A 17,597-nucleotide genomic window follows, 5' to 3' on the forward strand; every position below is an offset into this window, starting at 1 on the left:
CCTGGATTAGCACATAGGCTACTTTTTATCCCGGAAAATTAAAGAGTTCCCACGGGTATTTTATAAAACCTACATCCACGCGAACGAAGTCGCGGGTATCAGCTAGTACATGAATATATGAAACAGTTTCAAACTATAACGCAATTGAACACAAGATAATTATATATGCCTTCTTCTTTATGTGTACAAAACTAGTTTAAAAAATTATGTGAGGCTGATAAAATTGTTGTTCCCAAGTAAAATTTGGGTCATACCATATCTCAAATTCCACTGGACCAATGTATGTGTCGGTTCAGTATTAAGTTCTAGTTATAACCTGAAAGTAATCTAGTCTCTTTTATACCTAGATATTTTGCAGGCTAGTTTGCAGGCTAGTTTGCTGTGTGATTTGCAGTGTATTTTTCTTTGCAATTTGCAGTGCAGTTTGCAGAGTGGGTGTCGTTACGGAAGCCAGTTTCACGCTAACTTGGAGGTAAATAGATAACGTCGCCGTAATCGACACTGTTTGTCTTTTCATCAACTTCCTAGAAACTGAGTAAGTAAATATAGAAAGTGAATCACCAAGTATACGAGCTTCGTTTGCGACAGCCGACAGTCGAAACTGGCTAGCTTCATGTACCTACTATATTAGTTATCTTCTAAATTATGCAGTAGTTTTGCTAAACGGATCTATTTTTAACCCCCAACCCAAAAAGAGGGGTGCTATAAGTTTGACATGTGTATCTGTGTATCTGTCTGTGACGTCGTAGCTCCTAAACTAATCAACCGATTTTAATTTAGTTTTTTTTTTTGTTTGAAAGGTGGCTTGATCGAGAGTGTTCTTAGCTGTAATCCAAGAAAATCGGTTCAGCCGTTTGTAAGTTATCAGATCTTTTCTATTTACTAGTTTTAGATTTTAGATCGTTTTGGTTGGCTTATATAAATAAATAAAATAAATTGTTGTATTTTATTGTATTGTTCTTTATGATGATTACATGATTTATGGCAAAGGAAACACGAGTCCCAGATCGGTACTAATCTGTTTTATCGATCCCCAAATAAATTGCCCAAGTCGACTTCGGGGATTCTTCCACCATCTTCCTTAACAGCTTTTCTGTGATTAACGTCAGTATCCTTAAACCATAGAGATTTACCTAAAATACAGACTGGCTAATGGGCCATTTTACTACACTGTAGTAGCCAATAAGCTATCGTTCTTTATGAAAAAGCTAACTTCCAGAGAGCTGTACGTTTGTAGGATTAATACTGAGAAGTAAGTAAGTATAAACTTTTATGTAATTAACGCCACTATTTTTATACCAAAGTAATTTGAAGTCCCACAGGAAGCCATGACACTGCAAAAACTTAGATGATAATTTTTTAATTACCTGCTAGAGACCTAAATCAAGCTGTGGACGACCAGTTGAAATGAAGACATTGATGACGATGACTTTGAGTAGTCATTTACAAACTGTAATGATAAATGTGATGTTTTCCAAGCCCAATTGTTTTGCAATTCAAAGGTATCAGAGCACAATAATTTGTCTACAGATATTAAACTAGGTCATCACTAATATAGATTTAGCGGATATTCCATCCTACTTTTTCTTAATAATCTCCAGTAGTAGTTAAAACCACAGTAAGCTTTCAGAGGCATCGTTTTATTTTTAGTTACTAAGCGAGAGAATGAGCCAAAAGGCTCCTTCTTTAACTTTTACTTTTAACTCGTCTGTCATTGAAAAGGGTTGTATATCTTTGTTCAATACAAACACAATGTCTATTTATCACATACATTTATTGTTACAATAAATCAGAAGTACAATTAATTATGGACACTCGAAAGAATACCCGTCCTCAGCTAAGAGTCCTTATGAATTGTTGAGACTTTGATTAATTACATGTATTCGAAACAGAGCCCATTTACTTTGTGGCTTTGTTAGGATTTTCCTCGGAAGGTTTTATTCTCCTCTTTCAGTCCTTTGGATTCATTTTAAAAAGCTTTTCAATAATCTTTGAAAGTAACGGTAGATTTAATAATATCTAGGTACCAAAATAAAAGAGATTTTAGTGTTTAAACTATCTTGAGTGATGACTGATAACTATACCAATATTATAAGAGGTTTGTAAGTTCGTTTATAAGAACTAAGCTTTCACCAATAGAAAGCTACATTATTGCTGAGTCTCATAGGCTTTATTTCATTTTCAAAAAAATTAGAGATCCTTATCAAAACTGTAATAAGCTACCCGTGGGAATCTGCCTATGTCCGTCCCCGGGATATAAGCTGACCCTGTACCAAATTTCGTCAGAATCGGTTTAACTGTCAGGCCGTGTAAAGACAGACAGACAGACGATGAAATATTTAATTATCTACATTAATACCCAACAGTTAACACTTGTAGAAGTTTTTATAGAATTTCCAGTGTACGTAGTTGCCTCACGTCTACGCCGCTAGTTTAGCGCTGGCATGAAGATAGCTTTCCTGTTACCCGCCATGTTTATCTTTTAACCAACTTCCTGAAATACGAAGTAAATACAAGAGATGGGCATTATTGCTACTTTCAAATCATTTTCATTTGGTAAAATTATTTTTTCTTCGCTGTGATTTCACAAAGTTTTTTTGGAATCGTTTGCTACATTAAATTAACTAAGTAGATGTTTTTCTAGACGTCTTTTTAGCACGCAGCGATACAATGTGTTCTCGCTCGCACACTCTTTAGCTCTTTAGCTCGTTAGCTCTTACCGTCGATAATCATGTGCACGCAAAATTAAAAACTAAAGTGGGATGAAACGTAACAATTTTCAAACTTTGTGAGATTTTGCTTCATAATTTTTCACAGTTTACTAGTAAGATGAAAGAAGAGTGCTGCACATGTAAAAAATTTTAGGTGATTTTTCACATACTTACTGTGAAATGTTCGTCACTAGTAAACAGTTAGAGGAAGTTCTACAAAATTTTGTTTCTTTGGCGCTTGCTGTTTACGTAAAAATGTGTGAAAACTGTTCTAGTAATAGTTTTTTAAATTCAAAATATTTAATTACTAGTGTCTGCCCTCGGCTTTGCTCCCGTGGGATTTTTGAATAATCCAGTCTTATTCTTGTCTATATGCACCCGTGTGAAGCAGGAGTGAATCGTTAGTGAATAAGGGAATATAAGGTGAGAAAATTGAGACAAAAGATTATCCAGATCTTAATCTATCTCAGTTTCAGTAATTAAAATAAATTGCGGACTTTTGTCAGAATTAAATGATTAATTAAGAAGGTTTTGTATTTCGCAGAAGGGGCTTAAAAATTAAGGAGTTGAAGGTTGCGAAAATGACACCCTTTTAAAAGTAGACGGTTTATCCCTGGCTGTACCAGCAAATAAATAAAATTGAATTGAATTGAAATGAATCCCTATTGAGTGACTTGAGTCCTTAACGGCCGATTCACACCAATTGCGTACACGTGACACATGCGTAGTGACGCGCGTATACCTCTAACAAACCGGGTAACGCATACGTCCACACACGTGTGCAATGTTTCATAGAGTTCCATACATTACAACGCAATGGTACGCGCTACGTCTACGCTTACGCAACGCTTACGCAGCCTGTGTGAACGAGCTGTAAAGCGGTGAGACAAGCTCTACGCAAGCTCCAGAGCAAGGGATTGGCCTGATTTTTTACCTGACTGCGGCAAAGCCAAAAGGAAGGCAGTCTATGCATGTATGTGTGTATGTATGTATGTATGTTTGTATACAGATTCTGTATGTTCCACCGTAGTGCCTAAACTAGCTATATTAGCTATAATTTTAGAAATGCCTAAATGCCAAAGCAAAGTCTGTATATTTCAGACTTTATATCGGAACAATAGGGAAAGGCACAATTAAATGCAAAGTAATAACTAACAATGGAGTTATAGAGTGTCCCACATTTTCTATGAAAGAATTATTGTGAGCCTACGCCTTTCATCTCTCACTGTTCCGCCAAGGCCGCGAGCCTGTCTAGAAAACTGATATTAATGTATCACAAAGATAACAATGGAGTATGGAATTACAAAAAAAATCTCTTTGACAACGTAGGCTTTGTAACTTAAGTTTGTACTTATGAAATCAGTATTACTTAGGTCTTATGTTGTATTTATTTATTATGAAATGGTAAATTTTAGTAATAAAGAAGCCTTTTTTATATTATGTACTAAAACATTCACTTGTTATTTTCAATTTCAAAGTACTTACTGAGAGCTTTTCACATATCTTCCAATATAATGCCGTCAAATAAATATTATCATAAATGCGACAGTGTATCTGTCTATCTCTGTCTGTCCTTCGTCTGTAACCTTTTTATGGCCCATCCGTTTAACCGATTTTGGAATATTGTGTAGTGTTTTAGAATACCAGGGCTTCGAGCGGGCGGGCGGACGGACGGACGGATGGACAGCCGTACAGACAGACAGACATACAGACAGGCAACAAAGAAGTTACTTACTTTTACCTTTTCACGGTTTATCTATTTATCCGATTTCAACGGGTACAGAGGTAGCTTGCATCCCGTAAAAGGACATAACTACTTTTTAAAGAGTTCCATCGGGATTTTTGACAAACCTAAATCCACGCGGTTGGGGTTGCAGGTATCAGCGGTATGGCTGTATGATAAGAATATCTAATACAAAGTACAAAAACTATTCATTTGAAAAAAAATATCCGTACGAACTATGCAACTTTTAATCTTTCAAGTGTTGGGCATGACACAGAGAATCCGTTAACCCGGATAAGGAAGCCGGGTATGTCAGTTTCACAGATCACATTCTAAATTGGCTTTCACATAGCACTGTAACCGAACGGTAAGTCGCTTGACGGTATGGCTTTGGCTGGTGTAGCGTTAACTAGTCATTGGAAAACTAGGTACCAGAGGAGTACTAAAGCCTGCGCTTATTTGAAAAGTACAAAGGTATTACATTGACTTGATCTAGCTAAAAACTGATCTACTAAATATTTAAAAAGCTGCCCAAGTGCAAGTTAGACTTTAAATAAGACTAAATAATTACTTGGTTAAATTAATCTACCGTTAAAAAAACTAATCTGTTTTATTTAGGCTTTGTACTAAGTTTGTTGTAATAGTATATTTCATTACAAGTGCGGAAAGGCTGTCATTGCAAAGAGTTCCGACAAATGTCTACCCGAGCCGAGGCGTAGCTGAAGGCGAGGGTTGACAGTCGGAACGAGTTGCAATGACGGTTCCGCACGTGTACTGAACGACTATTTTTAATACAGTTGCGAAAAAATTAAGCAATTTAATAAAATAATAAAAACACAATAAACTCAACTAACTTAATGTAATTTAATTTAAAATAACTTTATTGTTAATAGATATAAAAAACTAGGGTCGAAATTACTTATTTTAGGCAACCAACAACTAAACTCGCAAAGAAAATTTCTGAAAAATGGCGCCAACCGTAGAATATAAGCAGAGTTTTTTTTTCTTCACCCATTCTGGTAGGCAAAGGGAACTATGCCCATACAGCCAAGTCTTCAGTAGAAGTTTTTTATTGATATGAAATGAAAATGAAATTTAATGAGATGAAATGAAATGAAACCTAACATAACTCATTCAATCAAATCATTAAATCTGATATTGAAACAAATTAGTAGCTTCTTATTAGAAATACGTATTTGCATGAATCATAAAAACTTCTATGAATTTTTTTAGTAAAAACTTCATGGTTGGTTTTTCTTTTTAATATTTTGACAGTTGGGAAAGAAAAAGCACGAGTGCGGGAAAGGTAAAGAAAAAGCACGAGTATGTAATAGCCCACATCCCGAACGCTATACGTCCCTGCAATACGCCACTTTTTGAGCAACTGTATTAAAAAGATTTTTTTTGTAAAGTTTACACACTATAAACTCTAATTATTTCAGATTTTTTTGCTTTGTAAACTGGACATAATAAGTTATTTGAGGGTCCTCCCTAGATAGCAATTTTTTAATTGTGTGCTTAATAAAGCTACGGCCACACTTGTGCGTTATGGATGCAGGACGCGATGCGAGAGTTTCCACGACTATCGTGGGAGGTAGGTTACCGCCGCGCAGCTGACGTTCCCGCTTCGTGGTCGATTTGGTCGCGCAGGTCTTACTTAAACATAAATTTAAAACATAAAAGGCCATTGCTATTATAGATCTACACAGAACATTGAAATTAAATTCTAAAAAAAACATTTTTCCCATCCAAAAGTCGCGTCGTCAGCGGCCTCAGATAATCCGGCTTAAAATTTTGTTTATCTTTTTCATGCACCAGGCTTTCAAACTCGCTGTGGGCTGCGGCGTTGAAACATCAAAGCCAAACAGACCTAGTACATAAAAGCCAAAGGGGCCCTGGCTTTTTAAGCTTTTCGATATTACTGATTTATGTTTTACTAGTTGATCAGATGATGCGCGCAACTTCGTCCGCGTGGGTTTTGATTTGTAAAAATCGCGTGGAAATATTAATTTTCCGGAATAAATTGTATGTTTAATTACCTATATCCATGCAAAATATTACGCTGATCCGTTGCTCTGTTGTGACGTAATTGAAAGACAAGCGAACTAACAAAATATTTTCGCATTTATAATATGGGTTTATGGGTTATTGGGAATTTATAATTTATAATATAGAGCGGTTAAGTTTCAGGACTTTTTATTTAAACAATATTAACCATTTTTAATCATGACTAACATTCTCCTTTCCCCTCCAACTAAGCGTTAAGGTTGTGCTAGGAGTGGGTACGACAATAATGCAACGGGTGGGGTTTGAACCGCCGACCTTTCGGATTTCAGTCCGCTCTTATAACCTTTGAGCTATTGAGGCTTTCAAATTCAAATTCAAAATGTTTTTATTCAATTAGACTTTTACAAGTTCTTTCGAATCGTCAAAAGCATCTACCACTGGTTCGGAATGCCTTTCCTACCGAGAAGAACCAGCAAGAAACTCGGCGGTTGCTCTTTTCAAAGATTTGATATACAATATTATGCCATGTATAAAAGCAATTGAAGTCCTGCGCATTGCTGGAGCGAATCGAAGTTCAAATCCACGCTTTTTTATCATTTACATAATCTTCGATAGTATAATATGCTTTTCTCAAGAGCATATTTTTAATAGATTTTTTGAACCTGTGTAAAGGCAAGTCCAAAATTGACTGAGGAATTTTGTTATAGAAAATTATACCCATTCCCACAAATGACTTTTGGACCTTCCTGAGACGGAGCGTAGGAGTCGCAAGCCTGTTACGGTGTCTAGTCAGCCTGGGCCCCAAGTCTACTATTGCAATTGTGTTTCAGTTGTCTATCAATGACATCTTAATTGTTACTTTTAGCAATTTTGGTAGTCTACTAATTCAATGGCGTCACAATTGCTTTCCGATGGCGTGCCACTGACACTTCAATGACGCAATTGTAAATAGTTGGTAGTCCCGTACTTAATGACAAGCCAATGATCGAATGTATGCGTAGTCTGCTAATAGTTTGACAGCTGCAATGATCATTGAATCGCCAGTGAACTATCATTGATGGGCCATTGTGCTGTCATTGCTTTTAAGCCAGTGTTTGTTTGGTTTTACGGGTTTAACATCATGTTTAGCAATAGTTTGGGTATTTAGTTGTTATCTTTCTACGTTGTAAGGTGAACACCTAGGCATAATGTCTAGAATAAGATGGAATATTTTGGAATTGGCCAACGCGGTTGATACTCAGGAGTTGATATTGATACTCGCTTGCTAAGGAGCAATATAGACCCCTTTCAGGATATATCCTTTGTAAAAATGTTTCGCCTTGGGAAGGAAACTGTAAAGGAGCTAGTGGAGCAGCTCACTCCACTTATTCCGAGACCACAACGGAATGATGGAATATTTGCGGAGACGAAGGTTAGAAAACAACTTCAAATTATCATTGCTTATCTCTAAAGGCATGGCTATAATCTAAGAATACATGAAGTTGGTAGGTATGAATGTAATGTATTACTGTTGCAGATTCTGATAGCCTTAGCATTTTATACACCATCTCATACCAGACATTAGTTGGGCAGAGTGCCCTCCACAGAAGACTGTGTCAAGAGCTGTGAGGCAAGTTACAGAGACACTCAATGCCAAATTTAACAAATATGTTAAATGGCCCATCCAGCATGACCGGAATGCCATGAAAGCTAAGTGAGAAATTCAACTTTTCCTAACTGTTGTAGGTTTCCTAATGTTGGTTGGATTTTCAGGTGACAGTGGCTATCTTCTGAAGAAAACAAAGATCACCCCAATCCTCAACACCATAGAGGGAACACCATAGCACAATTTTTATTTAATGCACTCAATAGAGTTGAACGCTGTATAGTTTTATTAAATAAAATCCTGTTTGAGACAGTATATGAAAAAACCGGCCAAGTGTGAGTCAGACTCGCGCACTGAGGGTTCCTTACTCGGGTATTTTTCCAACATTTTGCATGATAAATCAAAAACTATAAAAATCTGTTTTAGAATGTACAGTAAAGCCCTTTTATATGATACACCACTTGGTATAGTTATCTTACTTTGAAAATTGAAACAGGTTTTCATTTTTTTTTAAATGATGTAACCACAAATTCGCGGTTTTCAGATTTATTCCTGTATTTGTGCTATAAGACCTACCTACCTGCCCATTTTCATGATTCTAGGTCAACGGGAAGTATAGGTTTTACCTACTTATAGGTATAACCTTTAGGTTTCTTGACACAAAGTGATACTATAAGGGTTCCGTTTTTCCTTTTGAGGTACGGAACCCTAAAAAAAGGGTGTCCTAGACAAATAAACTATAGCAAATATTATAGTTTGATTGATAGGTGTTTTATTTACAAATTATTTTTTTTCAGATGTTTGCTCCGAGCACATGCTTTGCATTACAGTCCAATCACCACAGGCAAGATTGTGAATGCATGTTATATTTTGCACAGTATTGCAAACAAGACCAACGCCCGTGCCTCCACTCATGCCTGTGGAAGCTCTTCATCTGCAACAGGTATGTGATTTAATTTTTGTTTATTCTTTAAAAAAAAAACAACAAATTTCCACAAATATGTTTATTCATTTAACATAAAAAGATTAAAATATCCTTAATATATAAGAGTAATATTATTATGAATTAAACAACATTATTGTATATTTTAGGATGAACACAATTCAAGGGCCGAGAGTTGGAAAGTGCTATTGATGGACAGCATTCACAAAGCCATCGAGTTAACCAAGGTCTGCTTGAAGGTAGAGTGCTGCAGCAGGCTCTCATCAACAGGCTGTGGAGAAATGCATGAAATTAATAATAAATAATTGAAATAAATGATTTTGAATTTTGACTAGACTTTGATTAGATTTTTAAAGAAAAAATAATATTTCTTTCCTATAATCCGCATAACTGTTTAGCGATTATAGCGAAACATAGGAATATTAATTTTTCTTTAAATATCATGGAATTCCACAATGTAATGTCTGTTTCTATTCAATATTTGATTAGATTAATATTGGAAACTCCAAGCATAGTAATTGATAATAATTTGCTGATCTGACACCATTACCAGAGTATTTTCCATTTAATTTCTTTGAACAGACACTAAATTGTACCTTGAATGTAGTCATCAGATTCTGATTCTGATAGCTGTTTTGTGGGACATTTCTGAAAACAATAAACTACTGTTTATTCAATACTAGAGGATGCCCGCGGCTTCGCCCGCGTGGATTTCGGTTTTTTAAAATCCCGCAGGAACTCTTTGATTTTTCGGGATAAAAAGTAGCCGATGTCCTTCCCCGAGATGTAGCCCATGTTATGTACCAAATTTCATCACAATCGGTTCAGCGGTTGGGCCGTGATAACGTAGCAGACAGACAGACAGACACACTTTCGCATTTATAATATTAGTATGGATAATATAATGACTAAATGTTTTTAAATATTAAATGAATAAAAAGGCAACCTTTTTCGAGGGGAATGCAACACTCGTTGCATCTCCTGCTCCTCCTGCTGTCCTGTTAAATACAGCAGCAAACTTTTCAATTGCTGCAGCCAGCCTAGCAGCAGCTTGGTTTGTTGCCGTCCCCAGTCTGACAATTGCTGCAGCCAAGTTCTCCGTCGCCTGGGCTTGAGCCAAAATGTGTCTGCATTTTGGCCTCGATATCTGCTCAAGCCTGGCCTGCGAACGCCGCTTAGCCAGGCTTTGCCCCGTCACTGGTGCGGTTGCAGTGACAGGAATGGCTCTCCAAATAGTCTAGCAGCAACGAAATCTGCTCCCCTACTACCATTTTCGCAGTCCCTTATAATATTCACACTTCACAGATTTAAATATTCTGTCTACCTAGGTAGGTATTCGCAAGTCGCCTCAAAAATCAAAAATCAAAATACTAAAATAAAGTTGTTTAAACATATACTATCTCTATGAATTGCAACTATCAAATGACATTGACATTTAATGTCAATTCGACAATTACAGATGAAATATAATTATTTTTGACATTTTATTTTTTAGATCGCACTTAAAATTTATCTTTTTGGCTTATTATGATAATTTTACTTAAGGCTTAATCTTTAAAACACAAATAGATAACATTTATAATCGAATCTAGCTTAAATAAACGTTTTTAATATTTATTATTTTTTTTGGACTCATTTCGGCAAACGCTTTTTGAGCAAATGGCAATACCAACTACAATGCAACTACAATCCAATTACAAGACCATCGGTCGACCATTGTGAATTTAGTAGACTACGAAATTGTGAACCAATGGTAATTGAATTAAAATTGCATTGTAGTTCAATGACAAATCATGTAAAATAGCAGACTTGGGGCCCTGTTGTGTAGATCGCCAACCTTCTTGTAACTAAGAATATTTTGTCTTACAAAAATTATGTTGTTGTAAATATATTGAGAGGCTACGGTAAGGATACCTATTTCCTTAAATTTTTCTCGAAGTGAATCGCGTGGTTTTAAGTTATAAATTGCGCGTATTGCCCTTTTTTGTAATACAAAAATTCTCCCAATATCTGCCGCTCTACCCCATATTAAGATTCCATAAGACATAATACTATGAAAATAAGCAAAATATACTATCTTTGCGGTCTCCACGTCAGTTAATTGTCGAATCTTTCTAACCGCGTAAGCAGCAGAGCTTAGTTTGCCAGCAAGAGTTGATATATGGGTGCCCCATTGCAGCTTCGCATCTAAGGTTATCCCCAAAAATGTAGTAGTCTCTTCTATTTTCAAAATATCATTATTTATCATTAAATTAATGTTACTTGTGTTCTTGGTATTGGGCAGTGCGAATTCAATACACTTAGTTTTTTTTGCATTTAAAAGTAGATTATTTACAGTAAACCAGTGAGTTACCTGAGATATGGCACCATTTATATCGTCAAAATTGTCCTTATTTCTATCGACTTTAAAAATCAAAGACGTATCGTCAGCAAATAGTACGATATCGCAAATATTTTGGACTACATATGGTAAATCGTTTATGTATACTAAGAACATGAAAGGACCTAGAATAGAGCCTTGAGGAACACCCATTAGTGAGGCTGATCCGGATGACTTCACATCATTCACACATACTGTTTGAATACGATCACTAAGATAGGACGCAATGAGACCAAGCGCAGTGTCTTTGATTCCATAGTGGCTCAATTTAACTAAAAGAGTCTCGTGCTCAACGCAATCAAATGCCTTGGATAAATCACAGAAAATACCAATGGCATTCTGTGACCCCTCCCACGCATTGAATATATGCTTTAACAGCATTGCGGCCGCGTCGGTTGTTGATCGACCTTTAGTGAAGCCATACTGATCAGAATGGAGTAGCTTATTTAAATTGAAATGCTGAAGCAGTTGGTTGAGCATGATTTTCTCAAATATCTTGCTCAGTGTTGGCAAAATTGAAATTGGCCTGTAATTGTTTGGGTCACTTTTGCTACCCGATTTAAAAAGAGGTATCAATTTACTACATTTCATGAGATCTGGAAAAGCGCCTGTATCCACAGACTCATTAAAAATTAAGGCTAGATATGGCGCAATAATATCAATAATATTGTTAATTATTTTTACTGATATTCCCCACAGATCTCCGGTTTTTTTGCTTTGTAAAGATTTGAACACTTTAACAATGTCATATGGAGTAACGTATTCAAACCTAAACAACACACCGCATTCAGTGACATTGGCCCTGAGAAGATCATAGGCTTCTGTTGGTGAAGAGCTAAGGGAACTAGTAGTGATGACTGGAATGTTCTGGAAAAAATTCTCAAATGTATTTGCAATTTCAATATTGGAGTCAATAATACGGTTATTAATTTTTAGCTCCAATTTATTGTTATGCACTTTTTGTTTCCCAGTTTCATCCGTGATGATATCCCAAGCTGCTTTAATTTTATTATCAGAATTAATAATTTTTTGCTTTATGCAGAGTGACTTTGCTTGTATGCAAACCTTTTTGAATAATTTTGAATAATTTTTTACATATTCAACAAATGTGGGAGTGTAGTTATATTGTTTTTCTGCATACAAGTCGAACAACTTATTTCTACTTTTATAGATGCCAACAGTAGCCCAGTCACTAAATTTAAGATTTTTAAACAGTTTTTTTTCTACAATTTTAAAGGTAGAATTAAATTGAGAGTTTATGAGATCAAAAAAAGCATTATAGTGTTCATCCGGACCACCCTGAGTAAAGTCAAGTTTAGGTAAAGCAGTTAAAACCTTTAGTTTGAACTGCTTTACCTTTTTAGTGGTTACTGGCCTATACTTTATTAACTTTGTTATGTCTTGATTATCACTGGGAACAGATATCATTTGTCCACAGTGATCGGATCTTAGATTCGTCATGATCGATTTTGCGACAATCTTACAGTCACAGAAAATGTTATCTATACAAGTGGCTGAATTTGCAGTTATCCGTGTTGGTTCATTGAAAATTTTCTGTAAATTAAAGCTTTTAAATAAATTGAGTAATCTGTCAGTAAAAGAAGTGTGAAGCAAAATATCAATATTGAAGTCTCCACAAACTAATATCTTTTTTGATGACCTACATATCCGCCTCAAGGCCTCTTCCATAACGTCCTCAAACAGAACAAAGTCACCTGAGGGGGGTCGGTACACGCAGACGACAATATAGCGCTCCAGCTCAACACAGGACAGCTCAATAGTGCGTTCCAATGAAAGATTAACAATGTCTTTCCGTTCTTTATAATTGATATTGTTGCGGGTTAATATTAAAGACCCTCCTCGTATAGCTTTCTTTCTAGAGAACGCACTTGACAATTGATAATGTTTTAAATTTACTATTAATTGATAACTATTGAGCCAATGCTCAGTGAGGCATAAGATGTCAATATCAAATTTTTTAATAAATAGTTCTATCTCATGTTCCTTGCCAGATAAGCCCTGAATATTTTGGTGTACAAGATTGATTTTACATAGCTTATCTGTTGTCGCACTACTTAGTTTAAAATCTTATTACTGTTTACAGTAGTGTCCATGCAACTATTTGTATCCAAACTATTATAATAGTTTGTATCCAACGTAAAAAAACTGGAATTAGTAGTATTACTAATTAGGTCTATATTATTAGTACAACATGTACCGTTTTCAAAAGAACTCAAGCTAAAAATAGCTGTGTCTTGTATATTACAAGCTACCAAGGTAGCTATTTGTTTTTTATAACTAAGGGGCAAGTACATTGTATCCTTTGTCAGTGAAAATTTTTTTATAAAATTATTCGTGTCTATTATGTGAATATAATCCCTATGGCCAAAACTTAAATTATTAATAAGCATGTTGAGTTTATAGACATACCTATTTTGTGCTGGGGTTAAAGTGCAAGAGTAAGGAAAAGTGCACAATATGAATTTACAACCCGTATTTTCTTGTAGGTCCAATAGGTATGCAAAACTTCTTAAAATTTGTTTTTTTGTTATTTGCATGCTGTCACCTATCAACAAGACAACTGTACTATATTTATCTAAACAGCAGCCTTTTACATTTTCAATTATATATTCATATGGTGCCCCTGGGTTACATATGTTGATCACTGTTTGATGTAATTTATTACTTATTAAATGACCAAAGTCTTTTCCCAATCCATCTGAAACAACAAATGTTTTCCGCTGAGGGCAATGTAACGAGGAACCATTGTTTTCACAGCCTTTTTGTTGTCCTATACACTGACTGTCCACTGGCATTTCGTCCGGAACCTTATTTGAGCACTCACATCTATTAATCAGAGAGTCGAGACGATCTATATTATAATTACTTAAGGCTAACAGCTCATCAGCGGCCAGTATATGCTCACCGACCTGTTTCTGTGACAGCTCGTACTGGGAAGTAACTGTTTTCAAGGAGTTTTCCAGTTTTAGAATCTCCTCATTAAGACTCCGAACGTCAGTTTCATATTGAACTCTCATCTCTTGCAGTGAGGAACAATATGTATTGAGCTTATTTAATAAATCTGAACGTTCTTTCCTAAGCCTAATGTTTTTATTACATAATTTCTGAAATTTTATTAATTTTTTCGTTTTTTTAATTAATTTACCAATTTTAATGTATTTTTTAATTTTTTTGTGACTATTTAAATGGATAGTTTCTGAGTGTGGCTTATTATTAGCAGCACAAGGGCTGTCACAGGTCAGGTCAATTGTCAACACTGGTGCTGTTGAGGATGAAGCAAGCAGCTCATCATACAAGTTATTTGTTTTTTGTGTTTCATAACTTGCTATTTGTGACTGAAGGTCACAAATTAACTGTTGAGATTGGCTTAATTCATCCTCTAACATAGATATCTTTCCCAGAGCCTCTTCATAAGTTTGTATGCACTGATTGAACGACCCTACTGCCAACTGAAGTTGGTCGCGCTCCTCTGATAACAAAGTATGAGCGTTGTGCAGGTTTGCAAGTTCAGACTTTAACTGTGAGTTCCTAGCAATAATGATTCTCATCTCAGCTTCACTTTCATCTTGTTCCTTCAGTAATTGGGTATTTAATTGTTTCAGTGATTTTATTTCGTGTAAAGCATTTTTCAGTTTCTGTTGTTCTTCAAGAGCTGCAGCTTTTCTGGTGAACATAGGAGCCATCTTGTACTATATACCTGAAACACACCAATAGATATATGTAAGTGAAGGAAATGGAAAGTGTTAGGAGTCTAGCAGAGAGAGGATGAGAGACAGCGAGATAACAAAAGTGAGATAAGTTCATAGACTAGGAAGAAAAGTTAAAATTAGTTTCCTGGTATGTTGACTAGGTTTATTACCTATATCATAAAATAAACTAAACAAGTAATAAGTAGGTACTTGATGCAAACACAAATAAAGAGGCCATAGGAAAATTTAGTCAGACTTACACTATGCCTAATAACTATTTATACCTAACTCAGGTGGACTATGTCGTACTGTAATCATTATGTGTACAGTGGAATGTTAGTTTTGTCTGAGGCAGTAGGTACAGACTGTACAGATCATTCTTCAACTTCACTTCCACTGTAAGTCAAGCAAAGCGAGAACAAGTTTTGCCTAAGTGTGTGGAGGGACGTGTCTCGAGATTCTCGAGTATGTACGAATACCTATCGTGTAGGGAGTGTTGGATTACTGAATAAGTTGTATAAAATAATAACAGATACTCCCCCGGTAAAAGTCCGTTATAGGTTATTGAATCACGTCACACCGCTCACAAGTCCGTCTCACTGGTGCTGGTTGGCAGTAGATCGGTATTGAAATTATGATTTATCACAAAATACACTTTGATTACAGTTGTTTTACAATAATTGTAGTCTTATTTAAATGTAAATTTACTTAAAATTGTAATTAAAATTAAACAGCTGATTTTCAGACATGTCAGCTTCAGTGTTGCCACCTCTATTCTCTTTGTAAGTATAACTTGCTTATTTTGATACTAGATGACCCGCCTAGGCTTCGCCCGGGTGGGCTCAGTTTCCTGTGATAAGGCTAAGTAAAAGGCATCTCGATTCCAATTTCTAGCATAGACGCTCAGTGTGCTACGGAGCGGGCTATGTTGCGGATCTCTCTAAGGGACAAAATTCATAACGAGGAAATCCGTAAGAGAACCAGAGTGACCGACATAGCTCAACGAATTAGCCAGCTGAAGTGGCAGTGGGCAGGCCACGTCTGCCGTAGAACTGATGGCCGCTGGGGCAGACGTGTTCTGGAATGGAGACCGCGTACCAGTAAGCGCAGTGTGGGATGACCTCCGACCCGCTGGACTGACGACCTTAAGAAGATAGCGAAAAGTGGGTAGATGAGGAGGGCGGACGATCTTGTGTGGTGGCGCGCTTTTGGGAAGGCCTAAGTTCGGCAGTGGACGCAAACAGGCTGATTGATTGATTCCAGATTTTAACCAAATCGGTTCAGTCATTGTGGAGTGAAAAAGTGACTAATCGTGTTGCCTGCCTGCCTGCATCAGCCTGTGGATGTCCACGGTTGGACATAGGCCGCCCCTAAAGAGCGCCACCACACCCGGTCCTCAGCCTTCCTCATCCAGCCACTTCCCGCCAAACGTTTTATATCATCAGTCCATCGATCGTGCTGGAGGGCGTCCCACACTACGCTTGCTTTACGCTTGCATTTACCCATTTACTCGAACAAAATTGGTAGAGCTAAAAGTGTTCAATTTTTTTCACTCCATTCGTCCTTTTCCCGTGTGAAACAAAATTACACGGCAAATGCTCGCATGGTCGTAAACTAAAATTGAGTGTTGCTACATAGCCCAATCCACTTGAGAGGGGTTCATTCGTACTGTGCTACACACAAAAGTAGTATGACTCTCACTTGAATATTAACCAATTACATTCAATAACATTTTTGAAATACGTGAATCTAGTTTTCCAGATTTTCGTTAAACTATTTTCTTTTAAAGTTACACGGGCTCAAGGATTTACATACGAATTTTTTAACTCACGTAACTGCAAAACAAAACTATAGTACGCGACAGGTCGGGATGGCAATTGGAGTGAAGACGTCTCGCACACCTACACTAACCCGGTGACGTGCGGGTGTGCGGGGCGTCCCTTTGCCTCATACCCCGATTGCCATGTCGACCTGTCGCGAATATATGTAGAGATGAAACTACGTTTGTATCGAGCGAATGACGGAGAGTCCTCTGTGAGGTTGTTAGGGAGATTGGATTCCAACTCCGGCGAATTTGTAACTAACGATGAATCCAAGAGTCCAACTTTACTACTATGATGACCGTTTCTATGATAGTTTAGAAGTTCACTGAGCAAATTGCAATTTAGATAGTTGTAAAGTTGTTTAAATAGGTTTTCACTTTTTCTTGTTTATTCATAATCATCATCATCATCAGCAGCAGCAAACTATTGCGCCAGTTCACTACTGAACACGGTTGTCTTTTCAGATTCAGAAAGGTTTGGCCATAGACCGCACACCACGCTGGCCAAGTGCGGATTGGCAGACTTCACACATCTTTGAGAATATTATGGAGAGCTCTCAGTTTCCTCACGATGTTTTTATTTCTTAAAAAGCATATAACTCCGAAAAGTTAGGGGTATAGTGCGTGACAGGTTGAGATGGCAACCGGGGTTGGGACGCCCTGCACACCCGCACAGTCCACACGTTAACCGGCTGAGGATGAGTGCGGGTGACGTG

The 17,597-nt window shown here is 36.7% G+C and overlaps 1 protein-coding gene and 1 long non-coding RNA gene across 2 annotated transcripts; one reads left to right on the forward strand and one right to left on the reverse strand.

The window, feature by feature from the left end:
- The first annotated feature begins 7,242 nt into the window (after window positions 1-7,242).
- Window positions 7,243-9,298, forward strand: LOC123873012. Its single transcript, XR_006797584.1, has 4 exons — window positions 7,243-7,852; window positions 7,958-8,134; window positions 8,824-8,969; window positions 9,119-9,298. It is a non-coding gene; the product is annotated as an uncharacterized LOC123873012 (long non-coding RNA).
- A 1,395-nt stretch (window positions 9,299-10,693) lies between these two features.
- On the reverse strand, window positions 10,694-15,824 carry LOC123873457. Its single transcript, XM_045918303.1, has 2 exons — window positions 13,955-15,824; window positions 10,694-10,701 (listed from the first exon to the last, which is right to left on the reverse strand). Exons 1-2 carry the CDS (start codon window positions 15,051-15,053, stop codon window positions 10,694-10,696), a joined length of 1,107 nt encoding a protein of 368 aa, XP_045774259.1. The 5' UTR covers window positions 15,054-15,824.
- Window positions 15,825-17,597: the final 1,773 nt, after the last annotated feature.

The sequence above is a fragment of the Maniola jurtina genome, chromosome 16, assembly GCF_905333055.1.
Source record: "Maniola jurtina chromosome 16, ilManJurt1.1, whole genome shotgun sequence".
NCBI classification, from domain to species: domain Eukaryota; kingdom Metazoa; phylum Arthropoda; class Insecta; order Lepidoptera; family Nymphalidae; genus Maniola; species Maniola jurtina.

What these genes read in the sequence shown, in the direction of transcription:
- LOC123873457 (XM_045918303.1), bottom strand. Translation starts at nt 15,053, where the DNA reads ATGGCTCCTATGTTCACCAGAAAAGCTGCAGCTCTTGAAGAACAACAG.